Here is a 28,000-nt window from a genome sequence, read left to right as displayed (position 1 = left end):
GACATGTCATCGACGCACACAATTGGTTAAATTTGTCATCCAAGTATTGCCATATCATGCTATGTGAATTTCAGTGATGTGGTGCCTACGGATCGGCGTTCACAAAACAGACACTACATTTCGACGATTGTTGGACTGAGTTGAGTATGATCGGATCATGTCCAGTGGGACGCTTGGTGCGCATGTCACTGGCACCACTACGTTCTGTACTACACAGTACAAGTTTCAATGTCCCTTCGGTTGCGACGTAACGCCGGAAGTACCAATCTGGCACTCATTGTGTAATCCTGTATCAATTAACGACCTCCAGGCCTCATGCACCATCCTTCCCATCAGTAACACAACTACCACTCGCAAACTACAATAGCCATCTCAGCCATGCAGCAGGACATGGACACGCAACCAGGCTCTAGTCGTGCTTTCCCTCCGGACACAGTTTCTTCTTACAGTACGACCAACTTTAGTGCACAGCATCTTCGCCGTCCTCCTCGTTCGACAGCGCAACATCGTCGACATTCATACGTCATACCTGGAAGCAAAGCATCAACCCAAAAGCTTCGCAGAGTCCCTGAAAATTCAAGTTTTGGAACGGACACTGGAGTTGGCGGTCCTTTGTCAGCAGATCAGCGAATATTTACTGGTACTCTCGAACCATCCCCACTCACTGCTCCCAATATCGCTCCCTCCACTCAGCTGATCACTTCAACCCTTATCCCAGACCTAACTAGTCTTATCACCCGATGCAAGCCGAGACCCGATTTCCGGCGGCACATATGGAAATATTTACAAGTGTCTATACCACGGATCAGAGGGCGATGCAGAGGTTCGTGCGGATGTTACAGTTCTTCCACGTTCACTAACTCGATGCTCGCCCGCAGGTCGCCGTCAAAGCGATTCGACCACAATTCTTTAGTGTTGAGGTAATGTTCTCTCTGAGGAAACGGTCAGATTTTTATCAAGCTTCCTTAGATGTTTCGGAGAGAGCTTGGGATTTGGAAGAGGTTGCGGCATTCTAATATTTTGAAATTCATGGGTACAACTTCGGACTTTGGCCTATCAGTAGCTTTGGTTGCTCCGTGGATGACCAACGGCACTCTGACGTCGTTTCTCGACCAGAATCACAAGACCCTTGGGCTACGTGATCGCCTGCTTTTGGTGAGCACTTCAAATATTTTCCTAGATTGTACAACTGAATTCATTGTTTCGTGCACAAGCTTCGTGACATTGCTGCTGGCCTCAACTATCGTGGGTGAAAACGTGCATGTCCAAAGGAAAATGAATAATTTTTTACCTTAGTTCATACGTTTTGCTTGACAGAAGACGGACATACGGATCCGAACCCAGTTGTTCATGGCGACCTCACTGGTGTAAAATCTATTATTTATTCCATCCCTCACACACTAATGTTCTCCTGCAAGACCAACGTCCTCATCGATAGTGATAGAAAGGCCTATCTTGCAGATTTTGGCCTTTCCAGAACTATGAAAAAGTCGATCGGCAAGACGTATCTCGCAAACATGAGCTGTCATCCAGGAGCAGTGAGATGGACAGCTCCTGAACTTCTCTCTGGAGAAGAATCAGCTTCTGCAGCCACCACTCAAAGCGATATGTACTCCTTTGGTAGCATCATGCTCCAAGTCAGTAGTGGTCCTCCTACTAATGCAACTTACTAATTTGTCCTGCAGGTTTTAACGGGACATATCCCTTGGCGAGACTCGGCCAAAGACACGGCAGTTTTGCTGAAAGTGATTGGAGGGGAAATACATCCTCGTCCGAATGTCTGTTATGTCACTGGCCAGCAATGGGATTTCATGACCTGTTGCTGGTCTACGACACCCATTGATCGTCCTCCTGCTGAGGAAGCAGTTCAATTTGTGGATAGCGCTTTGCACACGAGCACGAGCCCCCAGACCCAGACTTTATCGATCTCCGGCGACGAGCAAAACCCGAGTACGAGCCCCCAGAGCTCGACATTGTCGATCCCTAGCGACGAGCGACACCCGGGTATGGCCCATGATGAAGGCGCTGTGTGTGCCGCCGCCACACCAAAGTCTCCTGCCCAGGCTAGACGGGCCGGAGTGCCCAAGGCTAAAGGCGCTGTGCGCACCAAGTCGGGCTGTTACACGTGCAGAATCCGCCGGAAGGTAGGTCCTCGCATGCACGTCATTCCTTCGATCTTCGATCGCCACCTCTTTGTATCAGACGCTCATTCACCCCTTCCTAGAAATGCGACCAGGTGGCCAACGCAGACGGTAGCTGCCAAACATGTCTTCGTCTTCGTCTACAATGTCTCGGTTTTGGCGCAAAGCGTCCAGAATGGTTGCGTGTATGTCATTTATTTTTATCATTCCCTTATCAATTGACTTATTCTATCCCTCAAGTCAAACGACAATATCATCAACCTACGAGAAAAAATTAAAAAATTTCTTGCCGTACAAGGAATGATTAAAGGGCATTCTGGTGCTGGGCCTCGCCCCAATGACCAGGAACCTTTTATTCTATCACTCTCGGCAGATTGTGCTTCCCCGAGCACGAGTTCGCCGACCCTGACGTTGTCGAACTCCAGCGACGAGCCACGTAATGATTATCTTCGGGGGGACACTGATGCTCGTAAGACTCATATCATGGAATAATCTTGCTTGTTTTCTCATTCTGTCGCAGGACTTCCCGTGATGCAGGACATTGATTCACCATTGGACGCTCGGGAAAATTATCCTGGGGTTATGCTGCCTGCGTATCCTTCCACTACTTATACGACTAGCTTAGAACCATCATGGAAATCCCCGTATCGTTACTGAATGTATGTATGTATCATAGTACTCAAGCCCTCCTTTTGGCAGGGACACAATCAAACCTGCCTCGACCTCACACCAGCGACTTCTCTGCAATGCACCATGCATCCTTCTCAGTCGAAAACGATTATACTGGATATCCCTTGCGCTCACTCGTTAACTACAACACCATGCATCACAACAGGGTTAGCCTGAACAGGCAACAAATGCAACAAAACGCATTATTGCAACACTATATACGACATGTTCTCCGTATCCAGTTCTTGCATGCCGACGGGTCCATTGATATCATCATCTGGAGACTCATATTTTCCAGTGATTCAGCCCGAGAGGCTGTATGTTCACTTGCGGATTTGCACCACAAGAGCACCCAAGGTGCAATTGGTTACACTGTACCAACAGATCATGATGTGTACACACGCATCCAAAGGGCACCAGTGGTAACAGTGACGGAAGGAGACGCTTTTGCAAGCCTTTGCATGGTCTCCTATTTCCTCTTCTCTGGAGGACAAAGGCAGTGGCAAGCGTTCCTCGACAGTGCTTGCGAATTTTCAATCAAAGTCCTCCAGCGGAATCATGTTTCGCCAGACTGGGCACTGAGATCCTGCAGTGGCAGCATACGGTTTATCCTCAAGACGTCCATGTGGTTCGATGTCCTCGCCTCTGTGACGCTGATCCGTCGTCCCAAGTTCCTTGAAGTGCTCCGTTCGCTCTATGGGCCCACCACTGCAGTTAATGATGGCAGACCGCAGCTGTCTATGATGGACGTCATGGGATGCGAAAACTGCATCGTTCTTGCCCTCGCTGAAATTGCTGATCTCGCAAGCTGGAAGGATGAATGCAGGCGTGCTAGTAGACTCAGCACTTCTGAACTCGTCAGACGCGGGCAATGTATCGAAGCCATCCTGAAGACCGTTGATAACACTGATCGCCTCCGCGGCTTTTACATGGAAAAATCACGCCGACGGCGCCTAACGTCTGCCATATTCCGCGCGTCTGCCCTTGTCTATCTCCATTCCGTCATCTCTGATGATCATCCTCAATGTCCAGAGGTCATGAACAACATCACAGAAACAGTCAAGTGTCTCAGGCGTGCTGAAGACATCAGCATAGCACGTCATGCTGTGCGCAGCGTCGTGTTCAGCATATGCATATGTGGTTGCCTGACGGATGTCCCTCAATACCGCGAATACTTCCTGCGGCGCCTGCAGGAGTAGCAGACGGAGACGGTGGGGAACTGTACTCGGGTCGCTCAACTTATGAGAGAAGTGTGGAGCAGGCGAGAACGAGGGGAACCCGTAGATTGGCGGGTAGTTATGCAACAGGCCCAAATGCTTCTTGTCTAAAGGCTATCCTACATGGACTTGTACTTCTTGGCTCTCTTCATTATTTGCTAAAAGTATATGGCACTGTGTAGCACGGCTAGTTACTTTCCCGAGGCTCTCCATTTTCATATCCTACAAGCTGTAATCTATTTATGCCTGATGAACAAATTGCATCTGCGCTTGCACGACCTCCGAAATGCTATGCATTGTTTTCTACACACCGGCCTCAATGCTCAAGAGGCTGTCTCCTGTCAATATTCAGTACACCGCCGGTATGTTTCTGATAGTGCATCTCAGCACTGCTGCTCGTTTTGGGAGCCGAATATGCTTTATAATTACCCTTCTCAGATCGGCAAATGCACATGCAATTTCAAATTGTTCTCTCTCGATTTGGTCACTAGGCTCGGAATCAGCCTGGCTTATACTAAGTTACCACCTTACCACGAACAGGTCGTATCAGACTGGGACGTTCTGTGAAGCTGGACCCATACTATTTGTGAGCGAAATCCACGGAAGATGATAAATTCACACTCAATTTCCTGTAGAGATCACCAGGCCTGTCGTGCAAGACTTGCCTTGGCACCGCCACTCAAATCTGATTGGGGGGAGGAACAACTCTAATTAACGAACGATGTCGAGACTCGAAAGATAGTTTATTGTCGAGAAACTCCCCAAGCTGATCGAGGGTGCTACGTTCTCGTGAATCACAGCCTTTCGTGACTGAAGAGTACTGAGGTACCGTGCTCCCAAACTTATCGCAACGACGGGCACTGCGACCTTCCGTGATGGTAGTATCTATGACGGAGGTGTACCGTGCGGAAAGACCCTTCGGCTACGTCCCCGGTGACTATCTACTACCGCGAGGATCATCATCGGAGATTCAGCGTGAGTTGCCTTATAAATGCATCGTGCCTGACAGGCCTGGGTCAGGTCCTTAGACTTTGAATGAATTCGAACGTTCTACTCGCGGAACTTTTGTTGTATTCTGGCCAAGCTATGATGGTTTTTAATTTACCCCCATGGTGTATGTGCATGTAAACCCGAGCTGTACCCCAGAATCTGCTTCCAGTTCTGCGACATGATCGGATCACAGGGACAACGTCATTTAAATGTCGAGAGCAAGCCTATCTGGCCGCAATTCCATGTCCCCTTCTAATCTGACATGGGTGTACATGCTGTATAACAAAATTACTCATGCAGGGACAGTGCATTGCTAAGCACCATTCGCCGTATGCCGACATACCATCAGCTTCCTCGTCTTAATTCACTGCTGTGCCAATCAGCCTATCCATGATCGAGAACTCGAATGGTTGAACAAAAACACCTCGAGAAGGAAAGGCACAACAGGTACTTCGGGACTCGGTAAAGATAGAATCGGCTGGCTGCGGTTGGTGAAACACATGTACATACATACACTTTTGGAGTAGCCCGTGCATTTCGTCTTTCCATAGAGCTCGGAGATTATATAAGCAAATGGGCTTGGAGGTGTGTCCACCCTGCATGTTACAAGATATCACATATTATTTCCATCAAAAATGTTTTTCGCATTTCTTACCTACGTGAGCTAATGAGGCGTACGGAGGATGTGTAGCGACCCTCTCATCGCTTCATGTTGTGCACCGATGACCAACCGACACCGGATTGATGCCATAGCCCTATGCGGAGTTAATGTTCGAGAAGTTGTCCTTGGAGACCAACCCATTGAATGAATCCAAATTGGTTTGGGATGCACTTCCACATGCTTCTTTAGGTCATAAACATCACGCCGTCTTTTCTTTTGCGGTAGAAAGCCCAAAGTGAACCTCCGACTTGTCACCCGTCGGTAATTTCTGTAGCTTGACCCCGACTTCCCATCTGGCTGTAATCTCCTCTTAAGACTTCTTCTTGAGAAATTATATTGCCTCATCATCACAACCCCCCAATTGTGGCGTGAATGTCATACAGATACTGCAGTTCGTCAGCCAGCGGCAGTCCGTCGCCCTCCTCTGAGACCCCTTCCAACAACACTTCTCCTGCCCACATCCCCGCACCCCTCAGGCCATCGAAAGCATCGGATGAAACAGATTCACAAAGCACACATTCACGAGAAACCCCGAACAGAATGCCAGTAGATTTGCCTCGCGGAGGTTTGATAGGAAGGGGGGGATGCTGGTAGCGTATTACATCTTCCCAGACCGTTCCATTTTGCTGACACGTGCCAATTCCAATCGTAGGACATGCCGCCTGCGAAGAAAGGTGCGTTTTGACTGATCAAAGCCGTTCATGCGTCTTGACCCCGGATGTTCTAATAGAAATGCGATGAACAACGAGAAGGGCAACTCCTGTCATACCTGCAAGCGGTTGAGAATAGATTGTCTGGGGTGGGGAACAAGACGCCCAGAATGGATGCGCGTGAGTACAGTTTAGCGTCTTTCTTACCACCGCCCCTCATCATCCCATAGGACAAGAAAGCTGTTGAAGATTACAAGGCTGGCATCAAAGCTCAACTAACACGAGCTGGCCTCATCCGCGGTCAGCCCAAATCGTCGATACTCCAAGCCACTTCAGCGGGTCCATCATCTACATCATCATCTGTTTTTGCTTCGCGACGGCTTCAAGGATCTGCAAGTTCTTCAGGGTCTTCTCGAGTCAACGATTTGGGAATACCAGCGTATGTCGATCAATTGGCCGACTCAACCGGGATGTCCGTGTTTGGTAGGTTTTTTGTGATGAGAGAAATGAGCCTGCGGCGACTAACACCGAATCCTCAGGTTCAATATTAAACTCACCTCAGACCGTTCCTGTCCCTCTGTACACGAGGGATGGGAGCTTTCAGCGTTCGAACCACAATTCCCCCTTCAGCCCTTCCGGCTCTCTTCCCTCACACCCATCGCCCGTGGCGGAAATGCACTTTCATCCCTGACTTCGACACCGCCACCCAAAACTTGTATGACCCTCCAATGACATCCATACCAGACGATGGCTTGCAAATGGAGCACATATTTTATTACTTCGAGCATGTTCGGCAGTTGCAGTATGCCTTTGCTGGCAATTCTGAAGCAAATATAACATATTCAGTAAGGTTTTCTCTAAAAAAATTTGATACTTGGTCGCTAACTTTTATTTAGCTTGTATTACAACACCCACAAGGCCCTGTGGCAAACGCTATTTCCGCATTAGCATCATTGCACTTCAGTTTGATTCGCATCGCCCACGGTTTCGAGGCGCCAAACCCCAACCTGGAGCACTCACCGGCAATCCGGTTCTATGATAGTGCACATCAACAGATCTATAGAAACAAGCAGACAACGCTAAGCGAATCCGACGCAAACGCAGCCATCCACATGTTGAGCTTCTCGCTCATGTCAGGTGGAGTGACAGATTGGCGTCCGATGTTAGATATTGCCAGCGAGTGGCTTGTGAGGACGGGGATAACAACGAGCGACAACCCAAAGTTGATGATGATAAACATGAACGAGGCATCACGACTGGCACTGAAAGCCACAATAGTGAGTTGTACAGGGACTACGGGTAGACTAAGCTCACCCGAAGCACGCAGTGGTGTGATATCATGTCAACCCTAGCCCTGAAAACGACGCCAAAGCATCTAACCTTCTACCGGCGACTGTTCCACAGAGGATCGTGTTACTGGGGTTTGGCGCAGCAGGGCATCGGTGACGAGTCAGCCCTTCGTATGGATAGCTTGACTGGTTGTCCGGACGAAGTACTTCTCGGTATCGCGGAGATAGCAACGTTATCGTGCTGGAAGACGCAAGAACTTCGTAAAGGTTCTTTGAGCATGAGAGAGCTCATCCGGCGAGGGGACGTAATTGACCACCACCTTCGTACCCAAACAGAGGCAGCGCTATCAGCAGAAGGGGATCAGACGCCATTACATCCTGAATTATTATCAATGGTTGCTGAGCATGGCAATGTACAAAATTCACCTCCTGGACACGCGGGCACATCCCTTCCTGCGGGTGACACTCGGAGGATAGTGGCTGATATCTTCCGAGAAGCAGCCATCCTCTACCTACATACAGTGCTCAGCGACCCTAATCCAGGTGCGTTGAAATCGGCACGTGATTTTGCAATGCTCATCACTTTGTCACAGGAGTGCCCGAAATCGTGAATTCGATAGATGTCATTGTACAATTATTGAACCAGCTGCCCGCGTCAAATATCGACCGCTGCCTAGTGTTCCCCATATGTCTGGCTGGGTGTCTCGTGGACGATCCCATGAAGCGCGAGTTTCTGACATCACGGTTGCAAGGTCAACACGATGGCTTTGGTAACACCAGTCAGACTCTGCGAGTCATGCAAACAGCATGGCAAAAACGGGATAATCAAGGGGGGAAAGTCGAATGGCAAGACCTGCTCCATATCCAAGGGCGTTATTTGCTCCTGCTAGTTTAAGTTATGACGGTTTTTCACTCCACCACTATATGATGAATAACCCTTGATACCATACACACCTAGTTATTTAACGTCCCATCGGTCCTACAATAACATCCTACGGTACTCTGATCAACAAAATATAGAGCTTTGAATTTGATGAATATTAATTTGACTCACATTTAAACGCCCCGTCTCTAGGGAGAACGACATCCTGTTGACCAGCAGGGTGGCTCAGAAAGACAAGGAGAATTTGCTGGGCCACTAGAGTGAAATGTGTGCGTGCAAGTAGGGAAGTGTGTCTGTGCAGAGAGGGAAAGTCAGTTCTCGTCAAAGGCAAAGTGAAACGTATATATACCGAGCGACCGGAAATTCGAATTTCCTATGTGAGACATGGGCGCTCCCACATGGACCAATAATATTTGCCATCTGTTCTGTGTAAAGAACGATAAGGCAGGCATGCAGTGAAATTGATGGTATGACACTTGTGAGAGCAACGCTGTGAGGCTCGAGCGCCGGCGGAGATGAAGGCGGCTCTTGAAGGCCTGATGGAACAGCTGCGTTCCTAAGTACCGCCCAAAAAACGTGCAACGTGATGCTTTATGGGCGTCGGCGCTTGAGCTTCGTGACGGTGGCCACAACCCAAATAGCAGAAAATAAATGCACGTGACAGTCGCGTCGAAAAAGACGAACCGCGTGCTTGTCACGTCACAGCCACAACATTCTCTACTTTGATTTCTACATTGACGACGGCATCGACTCACTACTATTACGACACACAAATAAGCATCTGCAATCATGTTCAAGGCAATTTTACCCTCATCAAAAAGAATATCTACCTCGGACTTTACCATGATCACGAGCCTTGGAGATCCACTTAGCGGAAAGGAGAACCTACCTGACAATGATCTTGTGGTTCCTGCACCGACAAAATCGGGCAAGGGAACCCACAAGGGTAATTCGAAGCAAGAAAAGTTGAAGACCATCAAGGTCTCACAGGACCTTGTGGTCGAGCCGGTGGTTATGAACCAAGCCTTTGACAAATTACTGGTAGGACTATACAGTGATAACATCAATCGACAGTATTTAACAGCACATACTCACAGGACGAGCTACAAATTCCTTCCACTGTTCGGGTGAAGCTAGCTGGCATGGATTCAACCGTCAAAGCGGCCATGCTCAAATCATCACATGTTATAACATCAAACGCGACGTCTGGGCCACCGAGCACCCCATTGACGTTGAGAAAAGCCCGCAGTAGCGAATCTATGGGCTCGCCTCTTCCGCCTTCTATGAGCTATGACCAGATGCCTACGAAAGGCAGTTGGATATCTGGTCTCTCTGGAAAGAGTACAACGGATCTGCACGCACTCGATAACAAGCAGGGACATGACCGCGGGTTATCCTTTGATGCTGCACGAACATTATCTCGTGGTCAGAATTCTCCGGTTATCCCAGGCGACCTCATTACGAGCAAATCCAAAGAGAAGGGTTTCGATAAGAGCATAACCCCCGTCAAATTCTGTAGTATCTTGACATCAACTTCCAGCACTCAGCTAGGAGTAGAAATCGTCAAGAAGCTCCGACTACTCCTACGAAATGAGTCAGCAATGTGAGTGCTGAGCGATCTGAAGCTCTTGTGCCATGTTAGCTGATTGAACTTTAACCAGGTGGTCAGAAGACTTCCTGAAATTGGGTGGCTACAATGCTCTGCTCACGCGATTGAACGAAATACTCGAAGTTGAGTGGCGGTGAGTCAATACCTCCAACCTTCAAATCATATTCTCATATTTTTATTCAGAGAAGAGCAGCATGATGACCAGGTACTATATGAGTTACTTCGATGCTTTAAGGCCTTGTCGACCTCTGCAATTGGTTGCTTTGCCTTGCGCAGCTCGTGCCCGACCCCATTCGTGCAACTGGTCTCTTTGCTTTACTCTGACAAGAAACCTGGAGACGTGGCAACGAGACAGCTCATTGTCGAATTGTTACTCATCTTGTTCGAGTTGTACCCTTCCTCGTCGCTCCCATCCACTGGGAACCGTCTACGTCGCGAAGCTTGGGAACCTGAGGGTCGCTCATCCTCAAATCTCATCACTCTCCCAGCACCACACAAGAATTTCTACTCGTTGATCCGTGCTCTCCTTCTGACACCTGCGCCTCCTGCAACTGAATCACCTGCTTCACCTGTGTCGCCTCATGCTTTTATTGAATCACTACATCGCCCAAGGATATACAAAACTTACCTTCAAGAGCTTTCGGACCTTTGCAGAGATTACTTCTGGGTATTCTGTCACCCGAATAACACGGTCTGGAACTTGGAAGAGGTAGATGAGGGCAAGGTGGAGAAGCCCAAAGCACCTGGGGGGATGACCGGAGGTGTCGAATTTGAAGCTATGGGGTACTTTGTAAGTGGATGAAGTACACGACGGCTGAAGCTGACTTACAATTCCTATCCGAGCAGACGATGCACCTCAAACTTATCAACGCGATTGCCAGGTCCGCTCATGAGCTGAACCTGTCCAAGGAACATGACATGTCTGCGCACCGCTTCCACTCTGACCTATTTGCTTCTGGATTTGAGCGAATCATTTTGGTGAGGTTGACCTGGCCTGTTACTGGAATGGTCATTCATTATATTTGGTTCTATAGATATCGCGCAAGACGTCTGTGACGTATTATCCGACGTTGCATCTTGAACTTTCCCGGTATATTGCCTGGGCGGGAGCTGCAAAATTCGAACTGCCATGGACTGTATCACGGCTGATCGGTGCTCCCCCATTGGCACTAGCCAAGCTGACTACCAGTCAACAACAGAGACCAACGCGACAAGGTCAAAGCTCACAGAGTACATCGGTCAGGAGACCTCCGGGCTTTGTTGGGCTGCCGTCTCCTAAGAAGGTTGAACCTATCAAATTTGAATAAATGCAAGTACTGTGCTGGGAAGTTGACTTCGTGGCAGCGGTTTATCTCGATCTCTATCTTAAGGCTTTCATTTTTCTGTTGTACGTTTTAGCCATGCTCGTCTTGCATCAGTGCACGAAACATAATAAATTATGTAACATCAATGGAATGTTAACGAGGACTGTCTACTATTACAAACACAAACATATATTCGAGTCCATATGATATACAAAGATAGGGTTGAAAGAGAAAGAACTACACGTGCTTCCCGCCACAGGGCACAACGCCCAACGCCTCATTCCACTTGCGGTGCTATTGCCCCCACTTAATGCCCCCCCAAAAGTCGGGAGCCCTCGTGGTCATTATTAGGACCACCGAACCCAAACCTAACATTGTTAGCGTTTCTGGTCCTGATCTTAAGCTCCAAACCGATTGCACTCCGCATGAGCCAGCATAACGACAAGATAGCAGCTCCAAGCGCACACCAGTGCACAAATGGAGACTTTTCCGGCGTCTGGTTTACAAAGACAGCCCATATGAACCAGGAGACCGCAAGACAAGCGGGAAGATCGCCCTCTGTGGACACGTACGCATAAGCGGATGCAAGGGCCTGAAGGATGAACCTGAGAATACGGGATCAGATATCACCCAGATCAAGTGAAGTACAACTTACAGGCTAAGGAGGACAAAAACTTTGGTCCAGAACTCCTCCGGCTCAATTTCGGCATCCACACCAAAAGCCGCAAATCCAGTGCTGAAGATCAAGCATGTCGTCCAGCCGTGATAAAGGGAGAATGGGAGATGCAGGAAGAGTTCGTCGCAGATGTTGCGTATAGTGCTCGCCTTCACGAGCCTGTAAATTTTCTGAACCGGCAATTAAGCTGCATTGTTCGACTATGAAGTAGCAAATAACGACCTACCGATACGACTGAACTAGTGAAAATCATGAAAACCAAAGCTATGATGCACATCAGCAAACTACACAACTAAGAAATCAAGATGACCGACCATATTTGTACTCCTGGTTGGTCCAGGAATAAATGTACATAGCATTCATAAAATCGAGAAGCGGGAGATTCCATCCGATGATGTCGATAATGAGCTCCTTACCCCGTCCGGAGAACTGGTAGGTGCATGTGCCGAGAACCAGCAGGTGAATGACAGGCCTGTTGGCGGTAAGCGCCTGACACATGAAGCGTACATGTTTCTTACCAAAGGAAGTATGCCCATGGAGCAGGGGTAAAGTACGTCTCTTTCCCTGTATAGTAGACATCCAGAGGAGAAATAACTGTGTAGCCATTTGCTCCCATAACGAAAAGCGCTCCAGCAATATTGGCCAGCTGGAAGTGAGCACATCATGACGTCAGAAAGGGTCATATTTTATCAATATATTTGCTTTACTTTCAAAAGTAGGTGGTCAGACCACGAATTGTTGGGAGGACGACGAAAGAACGATGCCATGATTGAATTTCTAGTGTTAGGGAGAAGGACTGGAAGAAAGAGCTTACAATGAGGCGTCAGATCCGCTGACTTTATGTAGGTCCACAGCAAGCTGAGCAAACACGCGTCAGAAACGCGTTTGATGGGCGTGGTTTGTCACGTGGCAAGATCTATGTCTCGCTGAGGAATGGAAGCACCACCAGTCAGTACTGGTCGACCCACCTGACTCTTCCTTCTAAAAGCCCTGCAATGCAATGCATTACACCGGTGATGGAATTTTCCCTCTTCAAGCAAGACGTTTGACACGCTGACCGGGGCTCTGAAGCAGTGGAACTGCCTTCACGCTTCCTACGATGAATATGCCTGTGGATATTCGTCTAACACTGCTCGTCGATCGATCGCGACCTAGGTAGGTGGTGCTCAAAGAGATTTGAAGATATGATGTTCTAGCTGGTGTGGCATTGGTGTGGCGCTTATATACGTAACAAATGAGAAAAACCTGGCGACGACGTGTTTTTGGTAAGCGCTGCCTTTTAATCTCGCTCTGAAGGTTTCTCTGAACGCGTATTTGATCCTGTGGTTTTTCCATCCATGCGTTCTACCCCCACCCAACTATCGAGCGAGTTGACAGGAGTCCTAAATTTCTCTTGGCATCTGACGATGTTATATCATGACAAGCAGTAGTGGCCGCAATCCCAAACGAAACGGTGAAACCGCAAGAGCCCTTCACAAGAAGTATGGTACGTCACGTCAATGTGGGACTTCGCTGTGGTCCTTAGATGACATTTCGAGTGTTAATGACCCTATTGTTCAAATTGATGAAGTCGAGAGCGGTTATTGCGGGGTGCTGCGAGATTAAAGGCGGTAAGATATCTACCTCGAGGTAGAGTAGGTCACGTTGCAGCATTTGATTATCATCTGTGACAAGTTGTTCTTACGTATGCAGTCTAATTATAAGCTAACCTCTCGATTCTACTGTTAGCATGTGCCCAGAGGCTGGTGGTACCGCACTTCCTGTGCATGAGTTGAAGTGATACAACGAGTGTTTTATTCCGTAATGATAATGTCCATGGCATACTTGATGAATACTGTACATTGATGTTAGTTGCGTATTCCGACGCCTCGCCTCCCACACTGATGCCAACGCCGTCACACGTTCAATGCGATGACATAAGTATACATACTTATTCCCATAAGACGTTCATCGCAGTCATAATGTCCTTCTCAATTGATTATGCCTTGATACGCAGAGCTTTCTTAAGGTTCTCCCATCTGCTAGGGTGCGAGAACACCACCTGCCATCTAAGAACTGTCAGCGACAACGGCATGATATTCATAGCTGCGATCTTACCGGACAATCAAATCACCGCGTCCCACTGTCTTTCGTCCTTCGCGAATCGGCATACCCGCTCCTTTAACCAGTAATTGCCCTTCCGTAGACTTGTCGTAGATTGGATAGGGCAGTGCGAATATAATCTCTTCCCCATCCATGCCATCTATACAAATATCGGCCCCTTGCTCGGCGAGGGTCTCCACCCATGGCACGCAAATGTCCACGAACAGGTCGTCTTTCACCCTAGTGAAACCACCATGAGGCACCTCTTCAACCAAGAAGACTACGTCCTGAAGAGTCCCGTCCTTGCGCTGGTGACCTGTGCGAGGACAGACAATCCTAGTTCCGCTTCGAATACCCGGAGGTACACTGACATAGATCTCGACTTGTTCTGTCTTGCGGGATAATAGCTCCCGTGTAATGAGAAATTGGAAAGCCGTCCCATAATACATCTCATCAAGTGTCAACGGAAGAGGAAACAGCCACTCCTTGGATGTGCCTCGAGGCGTACCAAGAGCTCGTAACGGGGAACCATACGTGGGAGCGTTGGCTAAGTGTGTTGAACCCTCTTCTTTTTTGCACTTCGATGACCCCCTGGAAAGCTTTTGGAGCAGCTCCCTGTGGAACAGTAAATTAATTGTGACAGTGTTGAAGACATATTACTTACTCTCCCAGTCCGCGCCGAGGTGGTTTATGTAGCTTGGATGACGTCGGTGGAATCACGGGCTGTGAGAAATTGCCTGTTTGACTTCGCAACAGTTTCGCATCGATCGAACCGTGTGTGCGACCTTTGGAATATATAGAGGTAGATCCAGCCCTTTGGTTGTTTTTAGACCGGTTCGACTTCGGGTCGCGTGAGACCGGGGCAGGCGCTTGTCCTGATCGTGGCTCGTGAGAATTGTGTGAAAGATCACGCAAATTGTCATGTGACTTTGAGTGGGGAATGGTCGTGCGACTACTGTGAGAGCGGCTAGCGCTCGTGACAGAGGACGGCGCTTGATTAGGTGCAAATGGTCGTGGTAAATCATATAAGCTATCGAATGATTTCGTTCGAGAGCGGGAACGAGAGCCATTGCTGCCTGTGCTACAAGGCTTATGAGAGTGGTGCTTTAGATTGGAGTGATGGTCATGTGAGGCATAATGAGTAGTTTTGTCGTCTGGCGAACAAGGCTGATAATTCTTTTCGGCGTCAGAGCCAGGAACGGAAGTGGAGAAGAACGGATTGGGTGTCTGCTCACTCTTCTGTGAGCCTGACGACTTTGTATGACGGGGCGACTGTGCATTGGCTCGTGGTCGTGGCTCCGCGGAACAGCTTTGGGCTGTACCACTCTCAGTGGGTGTAAATAATGGTGAGACGCTGTCTCCACAGGAAGGATCCATGCTTTCTGTGCCATTCATCAAGGAGTGGTAGGCAGTATTGACCTGGCAATGATGATGTTGAATGCTAGACTGGAGGTACGACGACCACGCCGCTTACTTCAACAAACATTTGCGCTGCGTGTTCTTTCCCGATCTGATGACGGTCAGGGTGCCATTGAAGGGCCTATTAAGAGGGTGAGCAGTGTTTATACGCAATGGAATATGAAAATATACCAGCTTCTTGTATGCAGTTCTGATATCTTCGTCTGTGGCATCAACGACGAGACCAAGCGCATTATAATATTCTGGTCGGCGAGAAGCTACGGGCATCGTCGGAGAGCAATGAGAGTGGGTTTACAAGGCTCGCAAGTCGCACAGGGAGGTAAGCAGGGAGGGCTCTAGGAGTGGGGGAAGGATTGGTTTGTCATTTCTTCTGCAACGTAGGTAGCGTTTATATGTGAGAGAGAAGGCTCGTCAAAAACCGATCAAACGTACTTTCCGATAGATAGCTTCTAAAGCGATCATGAAACCCAGATTGCCTGCAGGTCACATACTGAAAACAACTCTGCCTCATGTTCAGCACGGAAATTCCGCGTGTTATTATGAGTAATTACTCGCCCGAAGCATGATCAATTCGTGCCGGACGCTAGCGCTGCTGCGCACCAAGATAATTGGACTGCACTACCGTGACAGGTTGTATTCTGCGTCCGGCTGTTGGCTTATCGTATTCCTTCGCTAGCGGCACTAGACAGTAGTCAGAAGTCGCGGGGACACTAACGGCTACTATAGCTAGCGGCAGTCCTACTTACTTCACTTGTTCCTTTTTCGGTAGGTTCCTCACGGTGTTAGTACTGTGCATTGTGCCTTGATCAGGATCTCGCCCACTTGAGGCCGAATAGACAATCGATCACTAGAAAAAATCATTGGTCAGTGGCGACAGACTAGCTAAACCGTCATCAGTGCATCATTACTCCACGGTCTTGTCTATCGATTGCATCAATCAGCTGACTCACATTTCCCAGAGGGACTCGAACCGAGCCATGTCAAAGTTTGGTTCGGTTCCCCATAAACTTCAAGTTAACATCCTGAGTCCAGCCAAGTTCTCTGGCAGTTAGGCTTCTCCTCTTCAAACTATCTCCTCCGAGGACCTTTCACTCTTCAGCGCTCAGCATCTCTAGTTTCAAACTACTGACCTCAGTAATTTTACCCCACACCGAGGCCGCAAGTCTAATACCTTTATGAATTAAGTATACCCCGTCGGTCATCCATGAATGCTCCGAGTTGCTCGCAGTCTAATCGATAGCGCTGCCTCGTGTCTCTTATATTCATAGCTTCACCCTCACTAATCCTGGGCGTGTTAGATTTCTTGTGGTGTTTCGAATCGCTGCAAGGATGGTCCGCTACTTATCACCTACACACTTTGGTGGAGTGTGTTGGTGAAAAGGATATTAAACCTTGACAATGTACCTTCTCCGAGGTTTACTTGTGAATCACAGGATCCGGAACACTCGTAGGCACTACACACGTCTGGCGTTTCTTTCATTTCCTTGCGACTCGCGCCCCAGGTGACTTGCCAGTCTCGCCCATAATAATCTCGGTCAGCCTATCAAATATGCATTCTCATCGGTGTCTAGATTTCTACTACGCATGGGCTTCATGACCCTTCTGTGCACAGTCAAAGTGCTCCTAGTCTATATATTCATTCGCGGGAGAATCACCCTCAGTATTCGCGGACACATTGATCGAGTCGATATTGATATTGTTATTTGCCCGTCAACCATGCTTGTTCTATGTTTGTACCTGATCTCTATGATCCGAGCCATCCACTTCATCCTATCGACCGCGGACTGGACTCTGGAGTGTCACCGGCTTCCGACACTGCAATTCGATGATCATCACGCTCCATGATGTTGTCGTCGCATGCCAGGTACCTCCATTGGTGTAAGTTATTTAGTCTCCTGATTCGTGGTCTGCTCCTGAACACTCTTGAATGTCACTATCTAGACGCGCTTATCGTATGGCCGCGTGACAGCAACCATATCCCATCATGAAATAAATTAAAAAGTACAGTTAATATGCTAATCTAACGAGCGGAGTAGACTGGAGGTAGATAATGTCCTAATACATGATTACCCCAACAACTTCTTCAGCCCCTCTTTCTGTGTGGGCGTAAGACGGTCTGGGAATATGACATCCCATCGCACTACGAGGTCCCCTTTCTTCTTCATGCTGCCCTGCTTCCTAATCGGCATCCCTTCGTTGGGAATTCTTGTCTCCTGATTAGGCTTCACTACGCCACCAGGCAATGGGATCTGCAATTTCCGGCCGTCCAGAACCGTGACAGTCTTCTTTCCGTCTACGCCTGTGAGTGCATCCACCAAAGGTATCCTGAGGCGGCAAATCAGATCATCCCCTTCCCGTGTGAAAACCTCGTGTGGCTTCTCCTCCATGACGAATACTAGATCTTGAGCCTCGCCGTTCGGCTGCTCATTGCCGGCTCGAGGGAAACGTATCTTTGTGCCGCTCTTCCAGCCCGGGAGAACTTGAATTTCAAGCACCTTCTCTTCCGTAGAGCCGTTCAATAGCCGTCTGCTGACCTTCAGGTGTTTGGTTGTACCCGAATATAGTTCTTCAAGTGATAGCTTTAGTGGGCGAGTGGTTTCTGAAGGGGCTGACGTTGAAGTTGAAGTAGATGATTGATGTCTAGGAGATTGTCGCCCCGATGGCATGCCCCCCGGCATCCCAAAGAAAGACCCACCACCACCACCTATATCGTCATCATCAAAAACGTTTGGACTTCTGCCCATGCCACCGAAACCTGACGAACCGCCCATGCCACCAAAGTTTGGGGAACCGCCCATACCACCAAAGCTTGGAGAACCGCCCATGCCACCAAACTGTGGAGTACCGCCCATGCCACCAAAGCTTGAAGAACCGCCCATACCACCCATACCTCCAGAGCCACCCCCGAAACCGCCAAATTGGCTGAATATGTGTCTGAAGAGCGTTTAGTTACCAAATGCTGTACCATGCATGTTACTTACTCGAATATTTTTTGCGGGTCAGTTGGTGCATATCCACCTGTCGGCGCGCCACCAGGACCAGACGTGAATGAAAATGTGGACCCCCCTGGGAAGCCTGAACTGCTAGAAAATCCAGGGAAACCAGCGCCAGGCGCAGATCCTCCGCCTTTGAGGCCTTCTTCACCAACTTGGTCGTATATGGTTCGTTTGTTCTTGTCACTGAGGACTTCAAATGCTTCTGAAATCTAGTAATCTCGTCAGCCAGGAACGTACAGCGAGATGTTCTACTTACCTCCTTAAACTTCTTCGAGGCTTCTTCAGACCCTCCATTGCGGTCTGGATGCCATTTCAGAGCCTGTGGACTGAGGTGTTAGCTTGAACAGGCTGCGAACATGAAAGCACCACATACCATTTTCTTGTATGCCTTCTTAATTTCATCTTCGCCAGCGTCCCGAGGAACACCCAGGACCTTGTAGTAGTCGGCACCCATATGGTGATGTATTTCGTGGTTGTACTAGATGACTCGGAAGCCAACACTATTATATAGTGCTGCAGTTGTGAAAGTCTCGAATTCAGGAAAGTTCAAGACGCAGAGATCTCTCTTTCGATTTCCCCAGAACCTCCCAGAACCTCCCAGAACTGTCTGGAGTCAGTGACGTCAGCTCCGACTTAAGAGTTATAGAGCACGCGTGGGAAGGTCCATGGACCCAACAACAGGCAGAAACACAACGGCATATTCAAGTTAGCTCTTCGCCGTCGACGCACCCAACTCAGAACGAGGACTACTCATACGATGTGTCTTGAAAACGACACAAGTAAACAGTCGGCATAATTAAAAGTGCAGGTAATCATTCAAATATAACCCGGAATGTTACGGTCAGACAACAACATCATGCTTCAGTGCACCGCTCCCTTACAATGCTAAAGCCATCAAGGAAACTGTTGGGTAACGCCCGCCGTTCCATAGTTGACCTCTTTATCTGCTCTGTATCCGGACAATCAAGATTGACCTGCTCCAAGTTGGGAAAGATTCCGCTAAGGATGAGAGCCACCTTTAGTGGGGTCCCGACCGGTGAATTTCCGAGGACGAGGTGCTTGAGATGCTTGTTGCAGCTTCCACCGCCAGGACTTTTGAGGTCTATCCCGTCCAACTTGGTAGCATCAATGACAAGAGCGAGCGAAGTCAGAATGGGGCAGAGCTGAAGTAATTCGATTAACCCATGTAATGTGGGCATTGTGGTGTTATCGACGGGATTATAGCAGCTGATTTTGAGGACCTCGAGCTTTGGCCAATCTCTCACCAGCTGGCAGAGTTCCTCGTCAGATATGGAAATGTTACAGCCCCTCTCGACGGACAGCCGAGTTAGATTGCGGCATGCCTGCAATGGCATAAAGACACCTGGTTCTGCGCGCACCTTTCCAGAAATTCCAAAAAGAGTGAAACCTTCAAGTTTGTCGGTGTCGCATCTCTCTTGCAGGATGGTGAAGAACTGGGATAGCGTCGTAGATCCACTTGTGGAGGGATGAGCAACTTGATTGAAGTCAACTTTGATCTCTTTACTTTCCATGACCCGAAGTGAGCTCAAGAAGTTCGAGGCGCGCTTGAACGTATCGGTAGAAAGGCCCAAAATTTTTAAATCATGAAAGCCGGGAAATTCTAAACGCGACTTTCTCTCCCAAGCCGAATATGTCCTTAAGTCCAAGTATAGTGACCGCAGAGCTCGTAGCTGCATGACGTGCTCGATGCCCTGATTTCCTAAATCCCATACCAATAACGAGTGAAGATGGTGGAGCCGAGAAATAGGTTGTGTGACGAAGGGTGAGATTTTACGAAATGACTCGCCGGTTACAGGCTGAATTCTGAGAGCCATGTCCTGGAGATGAGGGCACAATGCCCCAACAGACGAAAGAACCGAGAGAAAGGCGGAAGAGACTGAAGAAATTCGCACGTCCAAGACCAATAAAGAGGGTACCAAAGCCATGCGCAAAAACTCTGCAGCGCTGTGGGTTCCATCGGCAAACCATATTAATTTGCGGAGGTTCGGAAACAAAGATGCAGGTGCCGAAGGACAGGACAGCATTAAAAAACTGAGAGGCTCGATGATGGCCGCCAAGCGGCACGATTGTGTTGCAGTGATTGACTGTACGCGGGATGTGTATTTGCAAAGAGTATCCCACATCATGCTGTCAGGAGGTTTTTGTGATACCTAGGAAAGTAAACTCAGTTTGAAGCCCACAAATAATACGAAGTATAGGCACACACCATACGTCCTCGATCAGTGCTAAACAGGTCACTTGGTAAACATTTGATAAGAGGCTCTGGGGACTGCAAATCCCTCCAAAGAATATTAAGTGCCGGACGTTCAAACGCGCGGCATGTGGATGCGAGTGCAGGAAGTGACCCAAGTTTGGTGTGTGAACAGATCGTGTAGATTACTTCGAGGTTTCCCAAGGCCGCGTGCATGGTAGATATGTCATGGAGAAGATCAAGATGTCGGCTGCTGGCCCCTTTCCGATTTTCACAGCCTGGGATCACGTGCACCCGGACATAGCTCATTATTTCCCACGGCTGCTCACTGTACTTCGAGCTCGCGCCTCACAACACACTCTGGTACCAAGTACACCGTATGCACCCACCCAGCTCTCCAACATACCTACAGCAACCAACTGCACCCCAATCCCTTCCTTATTCCTTCGGTCTCGCTGTCTTCGGAGCATTTTCTTCATCTCTATCGCCACTTTTAAATACTTTATTTCATTCTCTTCAGGGACAAGGCGCTGCGAGCCTTCTTGGCGGTGTACAATACGGCTTCAGGTTCTACATGGTCAAGATTTGTTTTTTTTTGGCCCGACTAATGATGTGTGACATAGTGATACCACTTCCTCATTCTGAGACTTGCAGGCACTTTTTTTCCACCTGTCTCTCTCGCCATTGGTTATCGACTCCACTGGCATTCAGACCTCCCACGCCAAGTAGGTCGCCATCAGTGCATCAATGATGCCCTCGCTCATCGCGTGACGCTGACTCGGAAGGGTTCTCCTGCTGGCGGCGTATCACCTGTTTATCAAAATTCAATCGGTTAGTCAGTATCATGTGTGTAGTGTACAAATAGAAATTCCTTTCATAACTACCGGGCGCCGGGCATATGCCAGATGACGATCGATAAGCCATTTCGCACATCGAGCGGCCCGCCGGCGGGTGAGCTGGGCAGTGTCACGTGATCCCCGAGTTGAACTAACTGCATTCCACGACTTTCATCAAAGTTTCTGTTGCAGTCAACAGTTAAAATTTAAACCACATGGTGCATACCGATTCGGCATTAATATTGATTATTTGCTCAAAGAACGCCCTTTTCGTTAGTGCTCGAGTTGCTACATATACCGACTCATCCAAAATTACTTAATACGACCTTCCTGCTTGTGACTTGTCCGACGCGTGTGGCTCTGTAGTGCACATCTGCCAGTTTCCAGTTGTCGTTATCAACATGGCGTCAAGCCAGAAGCTCGCCAGCGAGCTCAACGTACCCGCCTCCTCGACCACCTCGCGTGTCGAGCTCTGGTCGTTTTATCTCTACTATGTTGTAAGTGAACTAATATTGCAAGTCTTGCGAACGCCGGACAGGACTACCGAGTGGGACTAGCTCATTTCTCGTTAGGGGAATAATGGGCTTTCGGGTTTTAACTTTGGACCGTCTCAATTTCAAAACTTGCTCTTCCTGGCAGGCTACGATCCAAGCCAGCTCCCATCTTCCGCTCCTTGTGGTAGCAACACAGATTGCGTATTGCCTTATCTCGGCAAGATCAGGAACAGTTAGTAAACTCCTCAACTAAAAGCGTCTCGACAACCTTCATGGGTGACCTATCTACATAGTCAATTCAATCGTGCTCTTGACCAACGGCATTAGCTTTGCCATCCAGGCGGTACTTCTACTTCTGATCGGGGCCTGGGCAGACTATGGCACGTGGAGGTGTGGAATCATACCATTGAATGACGCGTGTATCGGTGTTGTTGAAGTGTTTGTAGACCGAACATAACGGTCGTATTCACGCTTGTTGCGGTCGCAGTGTCATTTGCCTGGCTTGGAGTAGAAGATCCATCCGAATGGCAGGCTGGCGTAGCTCTCTATATCCTGGGCTGTAAGTGTCGCAGAGTCAGAAAGACGTAGCGAACTTACTCGTACTTTTGCCAGTGATAACATACCAGGTAGGTCCATGCTATCACATGTCTATGAGGCATTAGGGAGACTCAATGACAACGTAGGGTGCCCTCACATTCTGGACAGCTGCATTTCCCGGGCTTGCACGCCACCTTCCGGAAGTTGAAATTTCTGCTCAGCTTGTTGCTGATGGAGAGAAAAGGTATATGTTCCGCGTCATCTCTCTGTGAAATGTCAGGTTTAATGTACGGATTTAGCTGGGACGAACATGCAGAATTCGAATCTCTATCTCGCAATCGAGTCTCGAACATCTCCTTCACCGTCTCCTCCCTTGGTGAAATCCTGATTCTCGTCGTTATGGTGGGAATCCTCGAAGGGCTGAAAGCAGGCTCCAGTACTGCAAACAACACGAAAGCATTCAGTGTCTTGATTGCATTCTCCGGCGCATTATGGTGTGAGTTAATTCATGGGCGCGTGTTGTGAGGCTCATGTAGATGTATGATAGTACTTTGTGCACTACCATGGTTCTTCCTCGAGAAGCGACGCCCTGGACTAGCTCTTCCTCCAAGCAGTTCGTTGTTTACGATCGGATTTAGACAAACATATATTGCCCTGCGGGAATGCGTAAGGTTAAAGCAGACGTTCCTGTATCTCATATTCTATTTCCTCATGTACGTGGATTGCTCTACACCCAGAGATCATTCTAACGGCACTATCAGGGGAGACGTCTTGAACACTACTGTGTGAGCATGTCCATAATGCCCGATCCTTTCATAGGCTGACTAGACATTAGCACCGTCGTTGCAACGCTGCAGAATAGGTTTGTTTGTTGGAACAGCATTCTACATATTGAATAGAGCATAGTTCTCAGCATAGTGTCGTACTCAACCTTGCAGCTGACACTCCTGTTGATTGTTGGTATTGTTGCGCAAGCAATTGGAACATAGTAGGTTTTACATCGCCTCTATTTAGTGCTATTGACACTCGTCTATAGCTCCTTCTGGCTGGTGCAGAAGAAATTCAAGATATCCACAAAAGCGGTGCGACTCATGCTCTGAATTTTTACCACAATCTTACTCTTCTGAATGTTGGTAGATGTTGAGTTTCAATGTCATTTGGATTTTGGTATAAGTTTGCTTGTTGCTCTTGGCGCACTTCGAATAATGGGTGTGTAGGTCTTGACTGTTTGGGGTCTCATCGGCATTCACACCGACAAATTCGGATTTAAACATACATGGGAAATATGGTTTGTCTTTGATGTTCTGCGCATTCCCCTGCCTAACATATATGAATTTAGGTTGTATCAGGTTTTCTACGGACTCATGGTATGCCCTTGGTATGCATACAGCCAAACAATGATTAGCGAAGTGTCTCCTCCTTCTCAAATGCACGTAACCCACTACCCCGGGCGCTCCAACCTAGTACTTACAGTCTTTCAGGTTCTTATTTTTCGCACTTTTCTCTGTGGTAGGCAATCAAGGCCATTCTGCATTAGCTATTAACTCACGCATGTTTAAAGGTCGGCAAGACCTCTGCTTTCATTGGTCCGCTCGTGTCGTCTGCTATCATTACCGTGTCCGACAATAATAATAACATGCCGTTCGCATTTTTGTTCGGACTGTGCGTCGTCTCGGCCATTATTTGCGCCCTCCAATTGCTGACGGGGTGAAACATACAGTGGAACTGTCAGCACCATGTTCTTGTATCTGGTAGATGTCAAGAAGAGTCAAATGGAGTGCGATGAGTTTGTCAAGGCTGAGGCAGACCTCAAAGCATTTCAAGAGTGAAGTTCATCCACTAACAGCATGTAACTATCGTACTTTTGGGTTTCCTCAGCAGTAAACCTATAGGAAGTTGAATCCTGACGTCATCTCAAGAGTCCCGAATGCGGATGACTTGTCTCCAGGAAAAACAGATATGTTAGAACCATCTCGATAAAGCCCCATATTCCAAGCGAGTAGTGCGGGCTGGCCCATGACAGGATTATTAGTAATCAACCTGCTTTGGAAACTTTCAAGTAACTGTTTTGTGTAAGTAAACCAGTGTAAACCATGGCCTCTAGTAAACAGCCCGAAGACGAAGATAATAACGCGCACGTCGGCCTGTTCAGGCGATCATGGACCGCAATTTTTCCGTTCTCTTCTTCTGCGCTAGCGTCTCTCCCCGAAAACACCCAAAGGCCCGTGCGTTATACGAGAGAAGATGATATTCCAGACGTGGATCACGACATTGATGGACAAAGACCTACCATCAGAGATTACAATGCCATAAATTCTGTTCCGCCCCAGATACGTGTTCCGAAGAAGGTGAAGACGTCTCTGAAGATCGAGGGAAAGGTATGGTTCGCCAATGAACGGAGTTAGCATTTATCCTCTTCCTCTCTCCTGTCATTTGCTAACGCAAGTTAAAGCATGGATATCCTGGCTAAATCTTGCTGTGCTATTGGGAACCTTGGCGCTTGCCCTATTCAATGCATCCAAAGACGTGGTAGCCCGAAGATTCGCATATGCTTATGCCTCGATAAGCATTGGTGTTTTGGTGAACACCCACAAGTCTGCTATTTGCAATAAACTGATGCTCATATTGCGAAATTCAGGTCTACGGTTTTGTAATTTATCAGAATAGGATCACGATGATTCGCAAACGCGACCCTGGGCATTATGGTTAATCTGATGACTTCATAGTCGATCCAAGCTCACTGTCAATTCTTAGACCACATCGTTGGACCTGTCTTTATCAGTGCACTTCTGTTCTTTGCAGTCTTGGCCAATTTTGTAATTCGAGGTGAGCATAAACTAATCACATGTTCACTGTTCTTAACGACTCTCTTATTGCAGTGCGCGAGCTGTAAGTCTGCTCCGATTCTTCTGAGTTGCCGCTCACAACATTTTGCAGACAATCAAAAGAGGTCCCTATTCCTGGTCTTGAACTTCTATACCGCAATACCATCTCGCTTGTTGTGTCTGGCAGTGATTCATAGCTTCAATGTACCAATGACATGTCCGTCTCCTCCGGCTGCCCACTCGATCCCATATCGAGATCGACTCGCTGGTACTCTAAAGAAACACTAACATCCAGTCATTCCAATGCTTTGCTATAGTTACATAAAGCATGCTACTGGGCCTCGTGGTAGATACACACCATTTGCGCCGAAATGCTATGTACATGCATCCACTTTCTACTATTTCCTCACCCCGGTCCACATCCAGAAATTACAGTACATGATTGGACGCAATTGAAACTTCCATCCTGCCACAAGCACATGGTCGCAAGGCGACACAACATGATCAGAAAGAGAATACAACAGAGTCCATATCCAGGTACAAAAGCACAGATTACTTCAACGCCTTCTTCATTTTCTAAAGAGAAATGAAATCAGATTTCGTAGGTGAATCAAAGATGATGCACGCACATCTTCCATCTCCTCCAGATCGTCGGTCTCTATTCGGATAATCTTCCTGTTCAGTGTCTTTTCAATCTCCTCCATTTGTGACCAGGTTCGGCGGTCATGGACGAAGTTTATTGAGATACCCTTGCGTCCGAAGCGACCAGTGCGGCCTTAAGAAACAGGGTTGTTAGTAAAGCACGGAACTGATCTTTGAAACATCCTACCAATACGGTGAATGTACGTCTCAACGTCGGGTCTTGCGTCATTGGAGTGTTGATTTCCCCGCTCATTCATCAACGGCAAGTCGTAATTCACTACCATGTTGACCTGCATGATGTCGATGCCACGTGCGATGACATTCGTCGTGATAAGGACTTTGTCCCGTCCTTCACGGAAGTTGTCAATAATAGCGTCACGCTCCGCAGCGTCCTTGGCACCATGCAGTGATGCCACTTTGTGACCCTCAGCTGACATGCGTTGCGATATTCTATCTGCTGTGTGGCGATGCTAGGAAGAGCAGAGGTATGGTTAGTATGGTACGAGCAGGCGCGTGCCGTCTTGCTAACCTGGCAGAAGATGATACTCTGACCGATCGTCAAAAGCTGGTACAGGGACACGAGGATATCGTATTTGTGATCTTCATTTCTGCAATCCATGTAAAATTGCCGGATGCCCTCCACAGAGAGTTCCTCCCTCTGAAGCTCGATCTTGTTCGCATTGGGAGCAAATTTACTAGCGAAATTGCGGACGTGATTGGGGAATGTTGCCGAAAACAGAATAATTTGAACGCCTGTTCGAGGAATGAGGCTTATATCGATTTTTTTTGTGAATTGCAGCCCAAACGAGAGAAGACCGTACTCACTTCTTTACCCGCAGTGTCTGGTCACCAAGTCCATCCTGATCAAGCATGTTATCCGCTTCATCGAGAACGAACACCTTGACCTCAGATGTATCGATGACTTTTCTTCTTAAAAGATCTGTCATTGTTCCCGGAGTCCCGACGACAACGTGTGCAGTTATCCGTGATGCGCTTTTGGGAAGGTTATCCTTTATTGCGTACTCCGTCTGAACTGGAGTGAATTTGCCCATAGCAACGACAACAGACATGATCTGACGTGCAAGTTCTCGCGAAGGAGCTAGACACAGTGCCTGCAGCCAGTCTTAACGGAGAGCCGGAAAGGTAACGCATAGAACTGACCTGTGTCTTGTTCTTGGAAAAATCTACACGACTCAGCATGGTAAGCACAAATGCGGCAGTCTTGCCTGTGCCAGATTGCGATTGTCCGATCATGTTTTGAGGACTTGAGGCAGTGATCAGTACCATAGTTCCATGTTACACGAGCTGGTGCACCCACGGATTTGCGAGTAGTAGCGGCAGAGCACGCTCTTGGATCTTCGACGGCTTCGAGAAACCAAGATCATAGAGACCCTTCAATAAATCTTGATGGCTACGATCAATCGTTAAATATGCATAAGATACTAGGATATGATGACGCACAGTCCGAGCTCCTCGAATGTCTTGGCGCTGAATAAAGGGGAATTCGGGTCGGCCTGCTGGTCTGCAAGTGTGACCTGAAAATGTAGTGAGTCACTCAACAATTTAGTATTGCAGCTCCTAAACGCACCGAGACCTCAAACGTCGATGCAATCAAGTCGGTTCTAGCTAATAGCATATAATTAGTTTCGCTGCGAGACAACGACGCGACCTGCACGCACAACTTGAAGATGGAACAGGCTCAGGCTGCTGCTCCACCTCCTTCGTGTCCTTGCTTTCATCCTGTGCAAGAGGCGCAGATTCTGCAAAGTGTCAGGTTTATGGTACCTGGAAGTAATATGTCACAAACCTTCTAGTTTCGGGGTATAAAAACCGTCTGCGTCCTTCTCCATGAGTGATGGTTGGAGCGA

General features: G+C 48.2%; 11 protein-coding genes across 11 annotated transcripts; 6 read left to right on the top strand and 5 right to left on the bottom strand.

Annotated features, from left to right (window-relative positions):
* Positions 1-314: 314 nt before the first annotated feature.
* DFJ58DRAFT_764607 (uncharacterized protein) lies at positions 315-1,253 on the top strand (the record flags this gene model as incomplete). Its single annotated transcript, XM_041388694.1, has 5 exons — positions 315-640; positions 729-823; positions 879-920; positions 970-1,059; positions 1,215-1,253. Exons 1-5 carry the CDS (start codon positions 391-393, stop codon positions 1,251-1,253), a joined length of 516 nt encoding a protein of 171 aa, XP_041249076.1. The 5' UTR covers positions 315-390.
* A 558-nt stretch (positions 1,254-1,811) lies between these two features.
* On the top strand, positions 1,812-4,285 carry DFJ58DRAFT_852772 (fungal-specific transcription factor domain-containing protein; the record flags this gene model as incomplete). Its single annotated transcript, XM_041393833.1, has 6 exons — positions 1,812-2,027; positions 2,064-2,144; positions 2,225-2,326; positions 2,382-2,577; positions 2,662-2,785; positions 2,992-4,285. 6 exons carry the CDS (start codon positions 1,812-1,814, stop codon positions 4,007-4,009), a joined length of 1,737 nt encoding a protein of 578 aa, XP_041249075.1. The 3' UTR covers positions 4,010-4,285.
* Positions 4,286-5,652: 1,367 nt separating this feature from the next.
* On the top strand, positions 5,653-8,512 carry DFJ58DRAFT_837486 (fungal-specific transcription factor domain-containing protein; the record flags this gene model as incomplete). The annotated part of the gene is made up of 10 exons (XM_041392375.1): positions 5,653-5,676; positions 5,771-5,913; positions 6,062-6,243; positions 6,331-6,352; positions 6,409-6,508; positions 6,559-6,811; positions 6,959-7,173; positions 7,225-7,605; positions 7,632-8,160; positions 8,211-8,512. 10 exons carry the CDS (start codon positions 5,653-5,655, stop codon positions 8,510-8,512), a joined length of 2,151 nt encoding a protein of 716 aa, XP_041249074.1.
* Positions 8,513-9,193: 681 nt separating this feature from the next.
* Positions 9,194-11,618, top strand: DFJ58DRAFT_678064 (armadillo-type protein). Its single transcript, XM_041383158.1, has 6 exons — positions 9,194-9,541; positions 9,598-10,103; positions 10,162-10,242; positions 10,293-10,899; positions 10,956-11,087; positions 11,144-11,618. Exons 1-6 carry the CDS (start codon positions 9,290-9,292, stop codon positions 11,414-11,416), a joined length of 1,851 nt encoding a protein of 616 aa, XP_041249073.1. The 5' UTR covers positions 9,194-9,289; the 3' UTR covers positions 11,417-11,618.
* A 52-nt stretch (positions 11,619-11,670) lies between these two features.
* On the bottom strand, positions 11,671-13,182 carry DFJ58DRAFT_24522 (uncharacterized protein). The gene is made up of 7 exons (XM_041379438.1): positions 13,058-13,182; positions 12,797-13,005; positions 12,608-12,735; positions 12,404-12,561; positions 12,316-12,353; positions 12,069-12,259; positions 11,671-12,018 (listed from the first exon to the last, which is right to left on the bottom strand). Exons 2-7 carry the CDS (start codon positions 12,854-12,856, stop codon positions 11,721-11,723), a joined length of 873 nt encoding a protein of 290 aa, XP_041249072.1. The 5' UTR covers positions 12,857-13,005; positions 13,058-13,182; the 3' UTR covers positions 11,671-11,720.
* An 885-nt stretch (positions 13,183-14,067) lies between these two features.
* On the bottom strand, positions 14,068-15,857 carry DFJ58DRAFT_713975 (uncharacterized protein; the record flags this gene model as incomplete). Its single annotated transcript, XM_041383968.1, has 5 exons — positions 14,068-14,137; positions 14,187-14,786; positions 14,836-15,590; positions 15,646-15,711; positions 15,762-15,857. The coding sequence occupies 5 exons, from the start codon at positions 15,855-15,857 to the stop codon at positions 14,068-14,070; spliced, it is 1,587 nt and encodes a 528-aa protein (XP_041249071.1).
* Positions 15,858-17,513: 1,656 nt separating this feature from the next.
* Positions 17,514-19,231, bottom strand: DFJ58DRAFT_764548 (uncharacterized protein). The gene is made up of 4 exons (XM_041388693.1): positions 18,960-19,231; positions 18,843-18,905; positions 18,572-18,795; positions 17,514-18,524 (listed from the first exon to the last, which is right to left on the bottom strand). Exons 1-4 carry the CDS (start codon positions 19,038-19,040, stop codon positions 17,657-17,659), a joined length of 1,236 nt encoding a protein of 411 aa, XP_041249070.1. The 5' UTR covers positions 19,041-19,231; the 3' UTR covers positions 17,514-17,656.
* A 48-nt stretch (positions 19,232-19,279) lies between these two features.
* DFJ58DRAFT_24470 (uncharacterized protein) lies at positions 19,280-21,030 on the bottom strand. Its single transcript, XM_041379436.1, has 2 exons — positions 20,814-21,030; positions 19,280-20,757 (listed from the first exon to the last, which is right to left on the bottom strand). Exons 1-2 carry the CDS (start codon positions 21,012-21,014, stop codon positions 19,441-19,443), a joined length of 1,518 nt encoding a protein of 505 aa, XP_041249069.1. The 5' UTR covers positions 21,015-21,030; the 3' UTR covers positions 19,280-19,440.
* A 718-nt stretch (positions 21,031-21,748) lies between these two features.
* Positions 21,749-24,686, top strand: DFJ58DRAFT_742278 (MFS general substrate transporter). The gene is made up of 19 exons (XM_041387187.1): positions 21,749-21,852; positions 21,912-22,131; positions 22,207-22,360; positions 22,422-22,518; positions 22,575-22,687; positions 22,741-22,754; positions 22,812-22,909; positions 22,965-23,161; positions 23,213-23,378; positions 23,427-23,450; positions 23,501-23,527; positions 23,579-23,653; positions 23,702-23,747; positions 23,803-23,832; positions 23,883-23,953; positions 24,005-24,094; positions 24,147-24,174; positions 24,227-24,327; positions 24,386-24,686. The coding sequence occupies exons 2-19, from the start codon at positions 22,036-22,038 to the stop codon at positions 24,492-24,494; spliced, it is 1,536 nt and encodes a 511-aa protein (XP_041249068.1). The 5' UTR covers positions 21,749-21,852; positions 21,912-22,035; the 3' UTR covers positions 24,495-24,686.
* Positions 24,687-24,728: 42 nt separating this feature from the next.
* Positions 24,729-25,774, top strand: DFJ58DRAFT_24300 (uncharacterized protein). Its single transcript, XM_041379422.1, has 6 exons — positions 24,729-25,065; positions 25,118-25,245; positions 25,304-25,370; positions 25,420-25,491; positions 25,545-25,554; positions 25,603-25,774. The coding sequence occupies exons 1-6, from the start codon at positions 24,759-24,761 to the stop codon at positions 25,685-25,687; spliced, it is 669 nt and encodes a 222-aa protein (XP_041249067.1). The 5' UTR covers positions 24,729-24,758; the 3' UTR covers positions 25,688-25,774.
* Positions 25,775-26,042: 268 nt separating this feature from the next.
* On the bottom strand, positions 26,043-27,982 carry DFJ58DRAFT_722980 (P-loop containing nucleoside triphosphate hydrolase protein; the record flags this gene model as incomplete). The annotated part of the gene is made up of 11 exons (XM_041384939.1): positions 26,043-26,066; positions 26,120-26,265; positions 26,320-26,602; positions 26,662-26,902; positions 26,958-27,244; positions 27,294-27,396; positions 27,451-27,543; positions 27,594-27,667; positions 27,721-27,758; positions 27,812-27,892; positions 27,940-27,982. 11 exons carry the CDS (start codon positions 27,980-27,982, stop codon positions 26,043-26,045), a joined length of 1,413 nt encoding a protein of 470 aa, XP_041249066.1.
* Between the last annotated feature and the right edge of the window lie 18 nt (positions 27,983-28,000).

The sequence above is a fragment of the Suillus subalutaceus genome (genome assembly GCF_016647625.1).
Source record: "Suillus subalutaceus strain FC151 chromosome Unknown DFJ58scaffold_10, whole genome shotgun sequence".
Taxonomy (NCBI): Eukaryota; Fungi; Basidiomycota; class Agaricomycetes; order Boletales; family Suillaceae; genus Suillus; species Suillus subalutaceus.
The sequence above is the reverse complement of the archived record's forward strand: the minus strand, read 5'-3'. Positions and strand labels throughout refer to the sequence as shown.